This window comes from Hylobates moloch, unplaced genomic scaffold (assembly GCF_009828535.3).
Source record: "Hylobates moloch isolate HMO894 unplaced genomic scaffold, HMol_V3 SCAFFOLD_9, whole genome shotgun sequence".
Taxonomy (NCBI): Eukaryota; Metazoa; Chordata; class Mammalia; order Primates; family Hylobatidae; genus Hylobates; species Hylobates moloch.
This window is the reverse complement of record NW_026652284.1, coordinates 89,957,387-89,978,911: the sequence shown is the minus strand read 5'-3', so window position 1 is coordinate 89,978,911 and position 21,525 is coordinate 89,957,387. Positions and strand designations below refer to the sequence as shown.

Genomic DNA, 21,525 nt, shown 5'->3' with positions numbered 1-21,525 from the left:
AGTGGCATTGATAGATTATTTGGCTTTTCATGTGTATCAGCCATTTGTTTTTCTTTTTCTGTCATCTGCCTAATATGTCTTTGGCCCATTTTTCTGTTAGTTTTTTTTTTTTTCTAATTTTATGAGCTTTTGGTAAATTAAGGAGATTAACCTTTTATCACGTGTTGGAAATATTTTTTCAGTGTATCTATTTGTCTTTGACCTTGCTATTTTCCCATAAGCAGTTTCATTTGATATAGTTGGATTTATCAATACAAATTATTCACTTCTAAATACTTTAAGTTCGAACTTCTCTTCTTTTGTGTTTAGCTGTTTATGTGTGTGTGTGTGTGTGTGTGTGTTATTTTAAGTATATGGCAGCTCTGTCAATTGAGCATCAATCAGAATGAAGAAAACTATTTTCTGAAACTATGATATAAATGGAAATTACATTTACAATTTTTCAGGAATAGTTTTATTCTCAAATGCAAAAAAAACCTGTATATGTATCTTATCAATGTATTGATCATTTAACCAAATATTCCCTTTCTGAGATAAATACCTATATGGGGTTCAGGAAAGTAATTTGCAAAAACTAAAACAAAAACCCTGTTTAGGCTGTGAAGCGTTTCTTGGATACCTTGGCTGGGCCCCCCAAGCCTTAGCAGCTAAGAATCAGTTCTACTGAATATACTTTAGAGCAGCTTCTTTTAATAGTGTTTTCTATAATTGCATGTGTCCATTGCTCCTGCTGCTCCTTAATAGCTGTGCTTAGCTTCAGTGAAAATGGTTCCTCTCTCCTCCCTGGAGACCTGTAAATTTAAAAATCTGTGTATTTTGGGGGGATGGGTGGAGAAGGCGGATGGGAGAGAAGGGGTGGGAACTAGGTGGGTTTTTTTTTTTTAATTTACTGCCTCTATTTGAGGTGGTCCAACCTGAATTAATTTGATAGCTTTGCAGTGATAAAGGATAAGAGAGGGCTTGGGGTTACTTAAATCAGTGTTTTAGAATGGCTTACTACTGCTTAGTAGATCTCAGGATTGCTCTACACTGTGATGTTCTGATGTATGAGGACTGCTCCATATCTTGAAAACAGGCAAAATTAATAATGTCCTAAGAGACCAGATTATAGGCAGTGCTTTAAAAATAAGTCTAGTTAGTTATCAGTTTGGGCACGTATTCTTTTTGTTTTCATTTTTCCTTCCTTTTCTAATTCCCTGGCGTTAGTATACATGCACAGAACGCTTATTATCCTAACGTTATAAATAAAAGGAATATCTCTCAAAAGAGTTCAGCAGTGCTATGAAAACAAAAAAACTGCCAGAACTTCTGGAGGTCACTGGGCATAGCTCCTTGAGAGTTGGAAAATGCCTTCTGCAGCAGGATGCTTAGTCACCAAGTGTTTGGCATCAGAGCATTATCTTAAAGGTCATCAAATTCATCCTGTCTGTTCAGTCCTGGGATAACACTCCACTAACCTGGCAGCTGATCGAAAACAATATTGATGAGGACAAAGACTGTTGATGAGGATGAAATTCATTCTTTACAAGAAACCCATGAAGCAGGTGCTATGAGTATCATCTTTATTTAACCAATTAGGAAACTGGGACACAGAGAAGTGAAGTAACTTGGCTAAAACTTTCCACCTAATATGGGTTAGGGGCAGGCTTTGAATCCAGGCTGTCTAGCTGAGGTCCTGTGTTTTCTCTTTTTGTTTGTTTTGTTTTTTGTTTTTGTTTTGTTTTGTTTTGTTTTTTGAGACGGAGTCTTGCTCTGTCACCCAGGCTGGAGTGCAGTGGCATGATCTTGGCTCACTGCAGCCTCTGACTCCCTGGTTCAAGCGATTCTCCTGCCTCAGCTTCCCAAGTAGCTAGGATTATAGGCACTCACCACCACACCCAGCTAATTTTTGTATTTTTAGTAGAGACAGGGTTTCGCCATGTTAGCCAGGCTGGTTTCGAACTCCTGACCTCAGGTGATCCACCCACCTTGGCCTCCCAAAGTGCTGGGATTACAAGCATGAGTCACCAAGCCCAGCTGAGGTTCTACGTTTTTAGGTTAGGTACTCTGTGCGTGATTTTAATAACCCAAAAGAGCACTGAAAACAATACCCTAGTTGCATACACTGTTTAAAGGAAATGAATAAAGAATGCCTCTCTTTCCTTGTATCTTTGTTGCCAACTACTAGATAAATGGCAGTGGGGGCGGGGGATGTGATTAGGTCTCCAGCTTTTCTCTTAGTTATTTTGCTTAGTACATGAAGAAAGTATATCAGATGATGTATTACATTTAGCTTTCCTGTGTATCCCTTAAAAAGAGTTCACTGATTTTTGCACTGCATTAACCAGGTTACGTTTTATAAATTCATGAACTGAAATAGTTGTGAAGTAGTGTATACATTTTTCACTATCATACTATTCAAATAGGCCTGAATACAGCTGCAGGGACCTGAATGTGCCTTCAAAGCTCTTTCAGATGTACAGAAGGTAAGAGAGAAAAGTGCTGAAACAAAGTGACCTTAGGCCCTGCAAATACATAAAAGTCAATACATTGAGTTCCAGTAGCAATAAAATATAGAACAAAGTTGTCCTTTTAGTTAAGAGAACATAATTACCACACATCAGAAGCACCATGGGGTAACAATGGATTTTCCGCAATTATCTGTTCCTGTTCTTGAATTTCTGCTTTTAGGCAAACAGTTCAATTATAATCGATGGGCTTTTGTGAAAGAAATGAAAGCTGAGTGTTTTTCAGAGTAATAATTTCACATTAAAAAATAATATCTTAAGCCTGATGGCTGTAACTGCAGGATCTATTTTTGAAAATTGCCTACCTTTATCATTTAATAACCAACCTGATAATTTACTAGCAAACAAAGCTGGTTGAGTTAGGCTGTCAGGAATCTCATGTTGCTGGACTGCATTACCAATCATGAATCCTTCAGATTGCAAACTACTACATTTTAACCAGTGCATTCCTTAGAGTCAACTGATGAAGTTTGGGGCGCTTCTAGGAGCTCATTACATCATTAGACAAAGTCTCTGCAATCCAGAGGGAATAGCTGGTCTCAGTTCTGATAAACTGCCATGCTAATCTTCCCAGAATTCTACTGGGAGCCAGGAGTCACTGCTGTCATTTGGCTAATGGGTCATTCTTGGTCTCTTTCCTAGAGACCTGGACTTCCTAGAGGCTGGAGTTCCTGAGAGCTCCTGGAAACCAGGGAAAGGATTTTTTTTTCTCTCTGCCTTGTGATTACCTACCTTCCTCTCTAGCAAAACTAATAGAGGCCATCAGAAAGAGAAATCTGTTCCCTAGTAGGCCAGAGTCTGGCCACATCTTGTACCTATGGTTCTTGTTGGCCTGTTAGGGAGATGGTAATGTATAGTTTCTTTAAGAACTTCTCCTTTTCCCCTGCTTCTTCCTGCTGCCTTCCTGAGGACAAAGCATAGTATGGGAGAAGCAGCATGAAGATTTGGTCCTGGACAGGATTTATCACCTACAAGCTTCAGGCAAACAGCTTCAGTTTTCTCAATAGTAAAATAGTGAGATTAATGTCTATTTTACAAAGATGTCAAGATTAGCATCGTGAACAGGGCCTGGGACCTAGTAAACACTCAATAAATAGTCATTATTATGATAATTATTGTTCACTGCTTGTTAGAAAATCAAGGATTTAGGCTATTCATATTTTCTTCAGCTCAGAAATGTGAGCTGGCTCTGGGTTCTAGACCAGAAATGGCACAAATTGTGTTGTAGGGGTTGAGCAACAAGGTCAAATTAAACTGTATACCTAGAGTGGTTTTTCAAAAGCACATGGTACTTCACGTTTTTAAAAAATTCTTTTTCTTCTTCTCATTGTTCTAGCTTGCCTCTTCCACCTCCCCTCACTTCCCCAGGCAGTGTATGGGAATGTTTCCATTATTACTCTTTCAGAACTACATATTTCTGTTAGAATGAATTTATATAATTTATTTTACTGCACAGCATGTTTATAATTACACACCCACCTGTAGTCTGTACTCAAAGTATCATGTGATCTTTGCAAACTAATGAACATCCCTACCTGTAATCCCACCCTGAAGCTAAAATTCCAAATTTCAGTTTCTATCACTGTTAAATTTCTGCTTTTCTGTTAAGGATCTATTCTTTAAAGAAAAACCAAAACTGCAGTCAGAGAAAGTCAGCCCTCAGATAGTGCCAGTGCAGCAGTCTGGGAGCCCAGGCTTTGCTCTTTCCTGACTGCCTCTCACTGGTTAACTGTCTCCAAACCTAAAGTGCCAAACTGAAGTATGAGTAGCTGACTACAGAAGCCCAAAGATAAACTCTCTTGGAAAAACTACTCTTGGACTGATAAGTATTTTATTTTTCTTTTGCTTGAAGTAGGGTAAGCCCGTTATTGTAGAGTGAGAGCCTCACATACGGGAGAACAGTGCATTTCTTGACGCACTTGGTCACTGTTGACAGTGTCTGCAGGAAGACTGCCCTCTTTACGAAACCAGCATTACTGTGCATCTTAGCTGTGTTTATGAAATGATGTCCTTGTGCTGGGCCTTCTCTTGACTGCTTTGAGGAAAATGCTGTGAGCCTGGAAGCTCTGGAATCTTGGCATTTGCCAATAGTTTGCAAAAGCAGGGAGCAGGGACCTGGAAGGCAGGGAACTGGCCAGTATGTTCTCCGGTTTCCTTTCCCTCACGCTTCTCTCTCCCCTGTTGTTTTTCAGGTAGTGAAGCTGATTTTAGCTCCTCGAGCAGCACAGGCAGCATTTCCGCTCCTGAGGTCCATATGTCGACAGCGGGAAGCAAGCGGTCTTCTTCTTCACGCAAGTAGGCACCATCTCCTGCTCTGTAATTAAGACGCTTTACACAGGTGACTCACCTGCTGTGCATCCGTAGAACCACCCGGATTACTGTCCGTTCATATTTTATTATTCAATGAGGCTTTTTGTTTTGTTTTTTTACAGTGATTTTGAATTGGTAGTTTTTCCTGCCTTGCCAAGTGTGGTCACATGGCTCACCTGTGTTTGTCCATCCATGGCTGTCTCCCATCCGGCCCTTGACTCTATGCCCACTCCTCCTTCTGTCCCTTCTCTCTTTCTGTCACTCACCTGTGTACTCATCTGCATAGGAAGCTAGTGGTCTCCCACTTCCCTCCTACCTCCCCTCCGTGAATCTATGAGTCTCTTAGCTGTGAAGCCTCTGACTTCACCCTTTTATTCTTCTAGCCGGACTTCCATTTTTAACCTCTGTGAAGGAAGCAGCTACTCCCTGACCATTCGCAGCATTTACCTGGGGAAGGAGTGAAGAAAGTGTAGTAGAGTTCATAGGCATGGTGGCCACCCCATAGAGCACACTAGCTGGGTGTGTGGGCTCTGAAGCCGGGCTGCCTCGGCTCAAATGTCAGCACCACCAACTCCAGGCTGTGTGGCTCTGAGCAAGTTGTTTAACCGCTCCATGCCTCGTTTACCTTATCTGTGAAATAGACCTACCCACCTCAGAGGGTTTATTGTTAGGATTAAACAAGTTAATAAAAGTAAAATGCTGAGTCAGAGCATGGAGCATAGCAAGCATCAAACAATGCTCTCCATTGATGTTATCTGAATTGGTGGAAGGACTATGAGACATGGGAGCCACTATTCACATTCAGTGGGAGGGACTGTAAGCCCCAGGATTCTGTGATTGCCACCAGTGGCTTTATTCATTTAACAAGTATTTATTGAGCATCTACTATGAGGAAACAAAACTCCACAAAATTATATTCACTGTAGTAGGACAAGAAGGACAATAAATTGAAAAATAATATAATTATTTTTAAAAACACTCAGGGGAAGGAGATAGGGAGTAATGTGGTTTGTGGTATATTTTAGCTTGGTGGGTCCTAGGATACCTCAGTGATGAACTGAGCTCTGAGCAGAGACTTAAAGAAAGCTATGGAGGGAGCCACAGAACGTGAGGGGACCTGGCTTCTGACTTTGTCATGTCATTTGATTCTCCTGGGCCACGGTGTCCAAAAGACAGTTGGACTGTGTGACTTTTTAAGGTCTCTTCCTGGAGAAAATCTATTTAGTTTCCAAAAGCCTGCCTTTCCAGGACTCAGCAAGCAAATATTTTCTATTTCTCTTGGGTGAGCTGAAGATTTAGCAGATGTTTATAAGGTGACCTGAGACCCCCAGGGCACAGTTTTATCATTAAAAATACAGCTGAAGCCAGACAAACCTGTAACAAAAGAGTGAAGTCTACAGTAATAAAGCACAATTGTTCTATCCCCGGTCCCCACCCACCACCACCATTTTGGCAATAAAGTGCCTCTGGGATTATAGGACATGAATGTAAACATTCTGTGTAAATCAGATGTGGCTTGCTCTGAGAATAAACCATTTATATAACCCATTCAAGAAATTATGACATACACATGGAACAAAGTATCAAACAATATAGAAAGGCAAAAAGATAAAAAAGGAAGGCCTGTAGATGAAGCCAATTTAAATATTTCAAAGGAATTTGTGTTTGTGGTTAAATTCCAAGGTTGTGTCAATAATACAGAGTGACTAAGAGAAAATATTCTAGTCTAGAATTCATGGTCAAAATTTGATATATTAAACATAAAATAGCCAAATATAATTATATGCAAATCAGATGAATGCTTATATTAGTATCTGTTATAGCCAAGCAATAATAGGCTTCAAAAGCTTAACAAAAATTAATAGATGGAAAATTGAAAATGGCAGTGTTCTATCTATTATCCTCAGTTTTTAAAAATCTCAGCCGGGTGCAATGGCTCATGCCTATAATCCCAGCACTTTTAGGAGGCCAAGGCAGGTGGATCAATTGAGTTCAGGAGTTCAAGACCAGCCTGGCTAATATGGTGAAACCCTGTCTGTACTAAAAACAACAACAAAAAAAATTAGCCTGGCATGTAGGTGGGTGCCTGTTATCCCAGCTACTCAGAAAGTTGAGGCAGGAGAATTGCTTGAACCTGAGAGGCGGAGGTTGCACTGAGTCAAGATCGCACCACTGCACTCCAGTCCTGGGCAACAGAACAAGACTGTTTCAAATAAATAAATAAATAAATAAAAGAATCTCACCCAGGCACAGAGTACCATCAGTAGATTTTGGTCATGGACTATCTCAGGAATTTCTCGTAAATTTTGTGTTCTGGAGGGCCATGCATTGGGGCGGGGCGGGGGGCAGCTCCTCTAGAGTAGCCCGGTATCTCTGCCAAACTCTGTAGTAGCTTGTGATCCTTTCAATTGGCTGCTTCCCCATGTAGTGAATGAATTTTCTCTGTGGAGAATTAGCTCCCTGAAGGAAGGCTAACAGGAAGATTGGTCAATCAGTGGGAAATGTGAGAAACAGGTGGAGTTGGTGACAATATTTTTTCTTTTTTTTTTTTTTTGAGACGGAGTCTTGCTGTGTTGCCCAGGCTGGAGTGCAGTGGCGCAATCTCGGCTCACTGCAAGCTCCGCCTCCCGGGTTCATGCCATTCTCCTGCCTCAGCCTCTCCGAGTAGCTGGGACTACAGGCGCCCGCCACCACGCCCGGCTAATTTTTTTTGTATTTTTAGTAGAGACGGGGTTTCACCGTGGTCTCGATCTCCTGACCTCATGATCCGCCCGCCTCGGCCTCCCAAAGTGCTGGGATTACAAGCGTGAGCCACCGCGCCCGGCCTGACAAGTTATTTTTAAAACAAAAACTTTAAAGGCTTACAGATTATCTTGTCTCATAGAAGGGCAACTCTGCCGATATTTCTAAGGAATTATCTTTCTTAAACTAAAACATGAATCTGTTTGGAAGATAAAAATTAGACAGAAAAAGAAAACCCTTGGGATTTGGAGTCAGACAGACCTGGGATTGAGGTTAGCCTCCATTATTTATCAGGTGTATGACCTCAAGCTTCAGTTTCCTGTGTTGGGATATGGGATAATAATAGCATCGTATCTCACTGAGTTAAATGAGATGATATGTGTAAGTGCTTGACATGATGCCCAGAACTTAGTGAAAGTGTTGGTAAAAGGTGGTTTTTGTCAGTAGGGGTGAAAGTAATACTAAGAGACATGGTACTGTTGCTGTTGCTGCTGCTGCTGCTGGTTATGATGGTAATCATGGTGGTAGTGATTATATTAGTCTGCTAGGGCTGCATAACCCAGTACCATAGACTGGATAGCCTAAACAACAGAAATGTATTTACCCACAGTTCTGGAAAAGGGAAGTCTGATACCAACATGTCTGCAGGGTTGGCTTCTTCTGAGGCTCCTCTCCTTGGCTTGTAGTGGCCATCTTCTCCCTGTGTCTCTACGTCATCTTCCTTCTGTTTATGTCTGTTCAAATTCCTTCTTTGTATAAGGACACTAGTTAAACTGGATTAGGACCCACCCTAACTGCCTCATTTTAACTTAATCACTTTTTTAAAACCCCGTTATTCCGTGATACTTGGAGTTAGGGCCTCAACATATCAATTTGCAGTGGGTGACACAGTTCAACCCTAGATCATGGTGATGATGGTGATGATGATGATGATGATAATGATGATGATGATGATGATGATGATGGTGATAATGATATTACCTGAAGTCCAGAGCCATGGTCAGGGAATCGAAATTCACCTGAGTCACTCATGAGGTTTCATCTTCACTCGTCTGTCTCTGACCTTCTAGTTACGTATTCAGGTTTGTAGAAGGGTTCAGGGTCAGCAGAATTTTCTTTCCCCTTTGTGGACTGCGTTTTTCTTGTCCACCAGACCGAAGGATCTGGGATGGGCTGAAGAGGACAGCATTGGGTTTGACGGTTCATGGCCATGACAAACATGGAATCTCAGTGTCTCCTTTGAAAATGTTTCCTATCAATACCTATAATGAGTTTGCATCTACATATGTTAGCATTTGAACTACTAAGAGAACTGATATTTTTAAGCATGTTACTTCTTTTTAAAAAGTTAGCTCTTACAAACTGTCTGATAATTTATTTCCTGATCAATATTCCGAAGGCACCGGAAACAGTGCTAGGGTCACAGAAAGTCCTCAGTGGAAGTTAACTCATAATAAAATTCCCCAGGTCAAAATATGGGACAGCTCTTTACATTCCCGCCTAATGTGTAATAGCTAATCCTCCATATTTCTCATAATCAGATTAAGAAATAGTCTGGTTGATGCCAGACTTAGAAGTGAAGCATGGAAAAGAAAATGCACACCAGGGTACATGTTCCTTTCAGCTACTCATGAAGTTCTTTCTACCATGGCTGCTGAAGTTGGTTTTGTCACAAAGCCATCAGCCCATCTGTTCCGTATAAAGTGTCCTCTTCTCACGAAGAGAAGAGCGGCATTCATTTGGATGATTTCAGAAGGAAATAACTTTAACTTTAGAACTTGGTTACGTTTTATTATGTATGATTTGCCAGGTTGACAGCCAGTTGAAATTATATTTGATTGTAAATAAGTAATCATGGTTTTGAAGCCAAGTATACCCACACGCACACTCGCATTCACATTTACACACACTTCTAATTAAGATGTCAGTTGGATACAGCTGTAATGAAAATTGCAAAGAAAGGATTGTCAGAAAGCAGTACTACTATATGAAAGCTATCTTGTTTTCTCTTTTTTTTTTTTGCCATCAAGTAATATTCCTGACATAGAACTTTATCCTGTTTAAGTAATTTCAACATTCTCAAGATGCTTCCTTACACTAGTAGGTGTCAAATCTCTGTAACAGGATTAATGGTGAAGTTTGAACAAGTTTATTCTCTAATAATACTCTACAGTTGAGTTACCCTTAATAGCTTGTGGAATGTACTCACACGCATTCTTTCATTTGATTTTCACATCAATTCTGTGAGGAAGGTAGGAAAGGTGTGTGTGTGTGCATGTTTTGATCCCCATGTTAAGTGGCTCACTTGCCTAAGTTCCTACTAAGTGGCAGTGCCAATGACTCACACCTGGTTTATTTATTCAGCAGTCCTTTAGGGAACACTTACCATGTATCAAAAGTAGGAGGATAGAAAGAACAGGCTGTTTCTGCCCTCAAGGTTGCCCTAGCCTAGCAGGAAGGACAAATAAGTATGCAGTTGTGACGCCATGTGATAAGTCCAATGGTAGAAGTTTGCACAGAGTTTTAGGGAGCATTAAGGAGTGCACCTATACTGGCCTAGGAAAGGAAGAATATAGAGAAGGCTCTTTAGAGTAGGTTCCCATCAGTCTCAAAGTAGGAAGTATCCTGGTATCCAGGGGCTTAGAGAAGGGAGCAGGTGAACATTCTCAGCAGAGGAGATTATGAGTTCAAAAACCTAAGGATGGTCAAGCATGGATCCTTCAGGAAACTGTAAGTGATTTGGAATGCTGTAGTACAGAGGGAGGAGGGAGGAGTGGTGGAGGATGGGGTTGGATGGAGTAGTGGGATTGGACCTTGTGAGCCATCTTAAGGAGGCTGGCCTTTGTTCTGGAGGCAGTGGGGAATCATTGCAAGGCTTTGAGGAGGACGGTGAATCAGATTCCGTTTTGAAAGGCCACTCCAGCCACAAGCCAACCTTCTACTGGAGGGAGCAAGGCAAGAGGCAGGAGAACCAAGATGGGGCTGTTACAGTATTTCAGCAGTTAAATGACAAAGGTTGTCTTAAGTCATTGGGGCTAGAAAAAAATGAAAAAAAATTTTAAGTAATCAAAATTACTGATGATGCATTTACGTGTGCTCTGTTTATCTGCCCTGTTTTCTCCTCCTCCTTTATGGGCTACCACCTTCCTCCGTCCTCCAAACGAACCACATTAATTTTCTTACCCTGACATGAACCAAATGCAAATATTTCTAAACTGAAACAGGTGGACTAGAACAAAAACCACATCTTGAAAACAGCCTCCAAAATAAACCTGAGCTAAATCAATATTCTACATTGTGTATGTTCTTAGCAGGCTATTGGGTGTAATCCAAAACAAGCTTTATGGTCAGAAACTATTTGAAAGAACAACAGAGGGAGAGGTTGCTTGTGCTGATGACACAAGGAGAGGAAATACCAGGCAGGTGGGAAGAAGGCCGCTCCTAAGGACAGTCTACACGAATAATTGTATTGCCCCTTTGAACTCTATAAATTGGATTTCCTTAGATTTAAGGAGTAAGACATTATCCCTTGGGCATCTGTAGCCCCAGGGATTTTAACATTTTTCATGCTTTTCTCCCAGTCGAGGTCCTCATGGGCGGAATAATGGAGCTTCGTCACACAAGCCTGGCAGCAGCCCATCATCCCCGCGGGAAAAGGACCTTCTGTCCATGCTGTGCAGGAATCAGCTGAGCCCTGTCAATATCCATCCCAGTTATGCACCTTCTTCCCCAAGCAGTAGCAACTCAGGCTCCTACAAAGGAAGCGACTGTAGCCCCATCATGAGGTGAGTCCTGCTCACCTAATTCATGCATCTTAGTTTGTCCTACTTGGTAAGCTTTTCTTTAAAAAAGAAAAAAAAAATTATACAACTCTCGATCCCTTGCCTGATTCTACAAGACACTGCATTTTTCTTTCCCACATTTGGCTCATTCCTCAAGGGCTGCTGCAGAAAGAGCGCAAGCCACAATTTCTAACAAGGCACAGCAATCTAAGCAGTTCTTGAATAGGGAGAGAAAATGCCACAGAGGCAGCAGGAGGCTGAGGCAGGAGAATTGCTTGAACCTGGGAGGCAGAGGTTCCAGTGAACCGAGATCGCGCCACTGAACTCCAGCCTGGGCAACAGAGCAAGACTCCATCTCAAACAAACAAACAAACAAACAAAGACAACTTAAGATGATTCTGTAGGCACCTGTTGCTACAGGGGTGTGTGAAAGGTGGGGAGGGTGTCCAACTCAGTCTGGAGCGATCAGGGGAGGCCTCCCTGAGAAAGTGAAATGGAATTGAGGTCTGAAGAGCAAGCAAGAAGTTAATTCATATGAGGTTGTAGGGAGTGTGGAGCAGAAAGAAGGAACTGCATTTCCAAAGAGGCCACGACAGGAGGACTGGATGGTGGGCATGGACACAGGTCATCTTGGAGGCAGGCAGGTGCTCAGGGAGCTGGCAGCACAGTGGATGGGACTGGGTCCAGAGTCAGGGAAGGAGCTGGCCGCCCTCCTCCTTCGGCCTTCTTCCTGCTGGGCATCCCTATTCTTGTCAGTCAGCTCTCTTAAAGCAGGGATTCCCAGCTCCCAGCCAGGCCTGAGAGGGGCCAAGATTCCAGCAAGGGCTGTTTTGTAAAACATTGAGCCTGTCTTACAAAACACACTGGGGAGAGTTAAGTAGAGGAAGAAACTTCTTCCCTTCAGAAGAAGAACCTTTCCATTTCCTCCAAACTGGCATACTCACAGCAGGGATTGATTTTAGAACAACTTGGATTCAGCAAATAGCCATCAGGATCTTTAGGCAGTGGCACACTGTGCAGAAAGTTAGGTCCTCTGGCTGGCTTCCTTCTCTTCTGCCCAGGCCCATCCCCTGACCCTCACCCATTGTGCTGCATGTTACTCTGAACTGACAGTTCAGGCACCTGGACAATGGTGCATTATTTTGTATGAGAACATTCCTAAGCCATAGAAAATTCTCCTCCTCCACGGTCCCTATTCTCTCCATAAATACACCAATACCCCCTTCAATCTTCAAAGTAATTAACAGTCCTAAGATTGGCAGTTCTATTACAGCTCACCTTCTGAAGTGAGGTCAGCCATTATTGAGGTTTAAGACCCCAGCACACAGCTACCATTCCTTCTCAAGCTGTTAGCTGTGTCTGGGTCAATGTGGGTGGCTATAACAAAGTAGTCTAGATGTTGGTCCAAATCTTTCGAGAACCATGGGCTACATACTGTAGGTTTAGGTCTGAGATCAAGGTGCCAGCAAGGTCTGGTTCTGGGAAGGGCTGTCTTCTGGGTTGCAGACTGCTGACCTTAGTGTATCCTCATAGGGTGGAAAAAGAAAGCTAGAAAGCTCTCTGGGGTTCCTTTTATAAGAGCATTAATCCCATTTATGAAGGCTTCACCCTTATGGGCTAATTCCCAAAGTCCTCACCACCTAATATCATCATATTGGGGTAAGAATTTCAACATATGAATTCTGGAGGGACACAAACATTCAGTTGATAACACTCTGTGTTACTCTTCTTTTTATAGAAAAGGAAACAGCAAAAAGTAACATTTCATTACTTGGATTGTTTCAGGCGTTCTGGAAGGTACATGTCTTGCGGTGAAAATCATGGTGTCAGACCCCCAAACCCAGAGCAGTATTTGACTCCACTGCAGCAGAAAGAGGTGACAGTGAGACACCTCAAAACCAAGCTGAAGGAATCTGAGCGCCGACTCCATGAAAGGTGAATCTGCCTTCCTTGCACGCTGGGGTGTAGGACAACTTCTTTTTCCATAAAATGAAATATGAACCCAAACTATAGAAAGATAGAAAAGAAAAAATGATTATATTCAATTTTTGTCAAATTTTTAAAGTCAGCCTCTGAAAAGAGTCATAACTCTGTGTGATATGGCTGTTTCAGGAGTTCAAGGAGGCCCGTAGGTTAGAGGGGATCCTTTGTTTTGTTGTTGTTGTTGTTTTTTGTTGTTGTTGCTTTGCCGTGTATACAGCTTTGATGTGAAATAATCGGGTGTGTGCATGATTATTTTTAAATGGCAAAAACACGTGCGGGAACAATCCCATACTTCCAGCAGAATGGGTCACAACCGTGGACCAATTAAGCCCTGTTTATATCCGTGCACGAATGGATATCTGTGTGCATTGTGATTCCTGCATGCTATTTCTGTGCGAAGGAAGGGGCTCATTGTTCTTGGCCAAGCGTTAAGGTTGAAAAAAAAAAAGCCCATGCTTAAGAGATCTTATCTGAGGGAGAAGACTTTTGACATCTGGGCAGCAGGCCAGTTTTTCTGCTTGATGATTTTCCCCTGGAACATTTTGGAACAGACCAGGAAAGCTCTGACCAGGGTAGCTGTGAGCTCAGGGTGAGGGTGGCATGTGCATTCTCTAAGAGTCTGGGCTTCCTGATCAGCCCAAACCTCCTCTTCTGCTGCCAGAAAGATATAGAGAAAACTCAATGACCTTGGTTGCTAAAACTGTGGGCAGATAATGGCGCAGACTGTGAGGAAGGGACATTTTTCATCTTCCGAATTAATCTGGTTCATCATCTGTCTGAAATAGACTTGAGACCAAAACTCTCCTCTGGGGTGAGTCAGACCTTATGTCTGGAAGTGTTTGGTCTGTGATTTGCAGAGTCCATGGGAGGACTGGAGCACTTAAGGGAGGAAGGAATGGGAATGCAACAAAACTTGGGAAAATATTCTAACCTAAACTTAAATGAGCAATATTGATGTCTCTTCATATATATGAGGATCCTGAGTACCCTATCTTCATATCCACTGAGAATGTAAGGACTGAATATGAAAAAATTATATGTAAGAAAGAATATATACAAAGATCTTGAAATAGAGTTGTCCTGTGAAGGATCTAAAAAATAGGATAGATTCTCCTTAGTGTAGGATGAATTCAATATTATCCTACCTGAGAGGAGATAGAATAAGCAGCTTGTCAGCATGTAAAGTCCCTGCCACGTGTAGCATTTTATTATTTCGAAAATGTTTATCATTGGAATACTATACGAACAATTTAGCAAGGCTAAAACTTATCAGTCTACCTTCTGTCTTTGATAGGTAATTAAAAGTGAACTGGCCGTCCACAAACTATAGACATTTGGAAAGGGTAGGCTATGGAGATAAAAACAGGCTAACAGATGCTAAGATGTTCTAATAATAAAGTTTCAAATATTAAGGATTGATTAGAAGATAAGACTTATAACACAGTGCAATATCTGACCCATAATGAGTACTCAAAAAAAATTGTGGTAGCTATTTTGATTCTGATTACTATTATTACTTTAGCCATTTACAAGTAAAGAGAAAGTTCATAGCTAATCTCTGCCAAAGAGAAAATGTACTGCTTCTTTATGTTTAGGCTGGAGTATTTTCTCAAGTTTTTCTGTGTTCTCTTGAGTTCCCTGAATTGAAAACTGATTTCACATCTGTATTTCAAGTGGAAGAGTATGAGCTCTTGGCTCTGTGCCAGAACTGCCTGTTGCCCAGTTCAAAGTTTCTTTTTTTTTTTTTTTTTTTTTTTAATTAACCATGCTTGTCTTGGCACTCTAGGGAAAGTGAAATCGTGGAGCTTAAGTCCCAGCTGGCCCGCATGCGAGAGGACTGGATTGAAGAGGAGTGTCACCGGGTAGAGGCCCAGTTGGCACTCAAAGAAGCCAGGAAAGAGATTAAACAGCTCAAACAGGTCATCGAAACCATGCGGAGCAGCTTGGCTGATAAAGATAAAGGCATTCAGAAATACTTTGTGGACATAAACATCCAAAACAAGAAGCTGGAGTCTCTCCTTCAGAGCATGGAGATGGCACACAGTGGCTCTCTGAGGGATGAACTGTGCCTAGACTTTCCATGTGATTCCCCAGAGAAGAGCTTAACCCTCAACCCCCCTCTTGACACAATGGCAGATGGGTTATCTCTGGAAGAGCAGGTCACCGGGGAAGGGGCTGACAGGGAGCTACTGGTAGGAGATAGCATAGCCGACGGCACAGATTTGTTTGATGAGATAGTGACAGCCACCACCACAGAATCTGGTGACCTGGAGCTTGTGCATTCCACCCCTGGGGCTAACGTCCTGCAGCTGCTGCCCATGGTCATGGGTCAGGAGGAGGGCAGTGTGGTGGTGGAGCGAGCCGTTCAGACCGACGTGGTGCCCTACAGCCCAGCCATCTCGGAGCTCATTCAGAATGTGCTGCAGAAGCTCCAGGACCCCTGTCCCTCGAGCTTGGCGTCCCCTGATGAGTCTGAACCAGACTCGATGGAGAGCTTCCCAGAGTCCCTCTCTGCCTTAGTGGTTGATTTAACTCCAAGAAATCCAAACTCAGCCATCCTTTTGTCTCCCGTGGAGACCCCGTACGCCAATGTGGATGCAGAAGTTCATGCAAACCGCCTCATGAGAGAGCTGGATTTTGCAGCCTGCGTGGAAGAGAGGTTGGATGGTGTCATCCCACTGGCTCGCGGGGGCGTCGTGAGGCAGTACTGGAGCAGCAGCTTCCTGGTGGATCTCCTGGCTGTGGCTGCCCCCGTGGTCCCCACGGTTCTGTGGGCATTCAGTACTCAGAGAGGAGGAACAGATCCTGTCTATAACATCGGGGCCTTGCTCAGGGGCTGTTGCGTGGTTGCCCTGCATTCGCTCCGCCGCACCGCCTTCCATATCAAAACTAAATAGAAGTTGTTGTTACCGTGTGCCAATGTGTCCCATGTGGGTTGTGCCAGGTAGAGAAACAGGAGGTCAATCTGTGACGGTCTCTATTCTGTCGTTTTGCTCCTTGATATTTGATTTGCACTATATTTAGTTGAAGCCTGTTCACTGTTTAAAACCGGAGGTATCTTCAAAGGCATGGAGACCTGGTTCCAGTAAATGTCCCACCAGTGGGGTATAGAAAGCATGCTCATGACCCTGCCGTGTCGTCTAAGGTACCCGTTCTTATCCTAGTGGTTCAGGAAGAGAAAATGCAGTTTGCACTTTCAAGACAGCTTCTCTAAGGCTGGCATGTTATCTCCTTGCTTTGCTTTGTGCCGTTTTAAAATGTGTAATTGTTCCAGCATTCCAATGGTCTTGTGCATAGCAGGGGACTGTAACCAAAAATAAACATGTATTTGTGTAATTGGTTTGAAGAAGTCTTGAATAGCTCTTTAGTGTCTTACTTGGGGTTGATAAGATTTGAGTGTTTGCAATTTTTTACTAAATGTAGCTCCAAAGTCTTAAATGGCTTGTTTGTTCTTAAACTGTTAATTGATGAAACTGTGCATAAGTTTACAATGTACTAACTTATTTTGCTTATTATATATAGTGTTTTATTGGAAATTGTAACCACACACTTCAGCATGATGAAAATAAAGATTAGTGTTTCCATTTAAATAAATGTTTTATCCTCCTATAAAATAATTATTTCTGTGATTTTACTTCTATGTATAAGAAAGACAATGAATAGCAGATCTTACATCTTTATCAATAGGGGTCTGTAAAAATTGAATTAAATTAGGAAGAGGGAAAAAGAGTTATTAAAGAAAGATGAAGATTTCCTACCCTTACTTAAAAAGCATCATTTCTGAATAAAAGTAGTTTTGTTTACTTTTAAATTGCCCATACACTATTTTGTCCACGTTTATGCAGTAAGTATATCTTGAGTGTTTTCAGGAACATTGGGTTGATTTAAGCATGCTAAGTGTTCAGGAGAGGGAGAATATGGTAGTGCCATATAGCTTCCTTCCCCAGAATGATAGGATGAGGATGGGTGGCTGGGAAGGGATGAGAAGGTATTTGATCTATGTTCATCTAGTGCTTACACCAAAATTTCGAGATTAGTATTTTACACATATAAGGGAGCTAAGCCTCAAAGAGGAAAAATGTTCAGGATCTCAGAGCTCATCTCCAGAAGCCACGATTTCAAGTGTTTGCAAAAGCAAATGCCTTTTCTACTTTGCCACACAAAGGGAGGATAAAGAGGCTGGATAATATCTTAAGTTCTCATCCAGAAACTCTTCTTCCATAGCACTTAACACCTTTAAATATACCACCCTTTTACTTACAATGCCTTGGTTATTACCCATCTTTCCCACTGAGATATTATTTCCATGAGGGCAGGGATCTGTGTTCTGTTTTGTTCACAGATGTATGTCAAGAACCTAGAACAAATGAAAGAATAAGACTTAGAATTTGATAGCACAACAAGGAACCTATAATCAATAATAGTTTAATTGCATATATTAAAATAATTAAAATAATATAATTGGATTGTTTTAACACAAAGGATGCTTGAGGGGATGGATACCCCATCTTCCATGATGTGACTATTGCACACACATTGCATGCCTGTACCAAAATCGCTCATGAGCCCTATATAGACACCTACTGGGTACCCACAAATTATTTTTAAAATATTTTAATTTTCTAAAACTAAATTAAAATTTAACAATAACTTAGTACAGCACCTGGCACATAGCGGGAAGTCTAAAAATTGCTGTTGAATGAATGAATTAATCCAGCAAATACTTACCAGGTACTCCGATGCTAACTGGGCACTTTCCAGGATGGGTCTTAAATAGTGAAGGAGACAGAAAAGGTTTCTGTACTCAGGAAGCTTACGTTCTGTGTCTGTGAGGGACACAACATGCCATCAAATAAACAAAAGATAGTTTCAGATAGTGGTAAATGCCTCAAAGGAAATAAGGTATTTTGACCAAGTATGGCAGAGGTGAAAGTAAGGAACACATCTCTGAAGAAAAAACATTGGTGGGAATGGATGAAAAAGAGTCAATCATGCGAAAATATGGGACAAAATCTTGTTGCAAGAGGAACAAATGCAAAGGCCGTCAGACAGAAAACGTTCAGCGTGTGACAGGAGCATCCTGGAGGTCAGTGTGGCTGGAGCAGAGTGAGAAGGAAGGAGAAAGTTGGAGTAGATAAGAAGCTGCTTCATATGGGGCCACATAAACCATGGTAGAGGTTTCAGTTTATTCAAGGACACCATTTAGGGGTCTATTGTAATGTCCAGATGAGAGATGATGCCAATTTGGAGGTGGAAGTAGATACAGAGATTAAGGTGAATAATTACAGATATAGCTTGAAGATAGAACTAATGTGATTTGCTGATGGATTAAATGTGGAGTAAGGAAAAGAAAAAAAGTAAGGGTGACTCAGGTTTTTGGCTTGAGCAATTGGATCAACGGCGGCTGTATCTGCTCAGAATGGGAAGAGTTCAAGAGACACAAGTTTGGGGAAATAAAACTGACATGTCTATTAAAATATCTATGTGAAGATATCAAGAGTAACTGCATATATAAATGTGAAAATCAAGGGAGCTGTCAGGACTAGAGTTATAACATTGAACCTTTCTGGCATTTGTGTGGTAATTAAAACCATAGGAACAAATGAGGTCATCCAGGAAGAGTGTAGAGAAGGAAAAAAGTCAAAAATGGATTTCTGAGGTACTTCCATGTTTAGATAGAGGTGGAGGATGAAGAACGAACAAAACAGCCAGAGAAATGACAGCCCAAAATGTAGGAGCAAAACTAGGTGATTAGTAGTATAAAAACCAAGAGAAGAGAGTAATTCAAGAAGAAGGGAGCAGTCAATTGTGTTGAAGTCCCACCAAGAGATTAATATGAGAATAGTTACATATTCACCAGCTTTGACAGCAAGGTCTTAATGACTGTGTCAAGATCATTCCTTGGAGAAATGGGGATGGAAGGCCAACTGGAGCAGGTTGAAGAGTGAATGGAAGAGAGAAAGTGAAAGAAATATGTGCTGCTGAATTTTTTTACCAAGTTTTACAATTAAGGAGAATAGGAAATTGAGTGGTAGTTAAAAGGAGATATAACGTCAAAGGTTAATTTTTCAATATTGAGAAGTGACAGAACATGTTTGTATGCTTTTGTGATTAGGCCAATGAAGAAAAACAAATTAATGACATAGCAGGGAAAAAAATAAGAAAAAAGTATAAATTAATTGAAGAAGGAGAGCCTTTGAAAAGAAGGGATAGGATCCAGGGCATGGGAATGTGTGTGTGAGGAGAGATGGTTTGTCTCTGATAGGACATTTCTATTGGAATACACACGTGTCTCAAGCACACACATTTGTATTTACACGTCTTGCAGCTCTAGTCAGCAGTAGAAGGATTTGTTTGAAATGGAAGGGAAACTATTTCTGGAGGTGAATAATCGGAAGTATCCTGAAATAATGAGCCATGCTGACTCAGGTCCCTTCCTGTAGTCCAGCCCAGATCAATACTTAGATACCGGTATCTTCCTTAAAGTCCCTCCTTGTGCTTATTTTAAGTCATCGCTAAAAGCATTTTTACTTTAAAAAGATTATAAGCCTGTTTTGAGTATCTGCTTGTTTCCATAGAAACAAATATAACTACACAAACTCAGCACTGTTCTCCATCAATTCAAGTTGGAGGGAAAGGATAGGCTCTGGTTAGAAAGAATTCTCCACAAACCACAAATATTTATTAATTGTCAGATTGGATGCAGCTGATCACCAATAGCAAATAGTTTTATTGTCTTAATGTCCTATATCCTCCTTTACATAAACCAAAAGATTCAAACAACCCATTGGAGACACTGGACACCCCCTCACCCTCCCTCTCCTCCTTCTTTAGGGCTTCAGCTGTATAGTCTGTGGAAAATTACTGCTTTTATTCAGAACAGTCTCTCACAAATGAGTCCCTTGGAGTAAATAAAAGATGGAACATGTTTGCCTTTTGGAAGCCCAAGGCATTGGCTGGTTTTGTGGACAGGATGATCTGATCTCATAGAAGTGCCTCGAAGTTGCTTTCAGTAAGTTGAGTGCCTGTGATGTACAAACAGGCAGGAAAATGGAAAAAAACAAGAACAATTCCACTCTATTGAACAAACTGCTGTCCCATCAAAGCAAATGTTAAACATTTCCTACAGTTATGTGTGCAAACATTCCAATTTATAAGACAAGATTTTTCCCAAAGGGATATGTTGACCTTTCCAAGTTGAGCTGTTCAGAAAAGAGGGGAAAAAAATGCCATGCACTCAGATGCCAAGCGTTTCTGACATTTGTGGCAGAAAAAAAAGGAAGACTGATTTGCATTAATCATTTGCCCTGCCTAAGTAGTGGTTGGGTCTGATATGTTTTCCTCTTGAGGGTTTTTCATTTTAAAAGATTTGGGGTGGTTTCCCATTTCCATTTTGGGTCAGTGAGCACTTGAAAAAATTTTATTTCCTTCCAATCTTGCCGGCAAAATGTGCACAATGAGGCAGTAGCCTAGGAAATTAATAGTTTATAACAAATCTTGAAAGAATGTCAACAATCTCTCAATTGTCCTGAACAAAAACAATTAGAAAGTCCAAATAGAATAAAACAGGCTTATATTAGGTAATTATTTTAAACCCACTGGATGCACTGCTGTGACCACTGATTTTCCCACAATAATAATGATTGTTATAACTAATGGTTACAATAATAACTTGAAAGAATTTTAAAATTTAAAAAAGGTTTAAGTTCTACTTAGAAGACTTTTTGTTAGGTTGAAATATTTTTAGTAAGCATTCAAGTTTGTTAAAAGATATACAACTTTAATAAGTATTTTACACATTTAAACACTCCAATATATAAAACACATAAAAATGAACGACAGGCTGGAAGCCCTGCCATTGGCCTGCCCCTGGCCCCCTGCGGGGGTCCGGGTATTACTTCTGAGAAGAGCTTCCATGTCATTTCCCTATATACCAGGTTCTTTGAAAACTTCCAGTTCATGTAAGATCTGTTACTTGAAATACTGCTCTGGTTAATGCTGAAGATACGTTTCTCTATTGCCCTAAATAAGGAATGCTTAACAAAATTGTTTTCTAAACCTTTGTTACAAAATTTTGTCTGCCAGTACTTTATTGGTCTAACTATGAAGAAGACTCATTCTCTCTCCCTCAGATTATAGAAGCCATGTTAAGTATCTGGGACTATCATGATACATATAAGATGACAATGTATTATAAAATC

At 41.2% G+C, this 21,525-nt stretch overlaps 1 protein-coding gene across 9 annotated transcripts in view; it reads left to right on the top strand.

Moving 5' to 3' along the window:
- SYBU (syntabulin) overlaps window positions 1-16,942 on the top strand; it is a 117,547-nt gene extending 100,605 nt beyond the window's left edge. For all 9 annotated transcript variants that reach the window (XM_032760283.2, XM_032760285.2, XM_032760281.2 and 6 more), the window contains 4 exons: window positions 4,700-4,802; window positions 11,141-11,344; window positions 13,127-13,276; window positions 15,111-16,942. In XM_032760283.2, the coding sequence (XP_032616174.1) occupies window positions 4,700-4,802; window positions 11,141-11,344; window positions 13,127-13,276; window positions 15,111-16,221 (1,568 nt within the window). In that variant the 3' untranslated portion in view covers window positions 16,222-16,942. The remainder of the gene's footprint in view (window positions 1-4,699; window positions 4,803-11,140; window positions 11,345-13,126; window positions 13,277-15,110) is intronic.
- The last annotated feature ends 4,583 nt before the right edge of the window (window positions 16,943-21,525 follow it).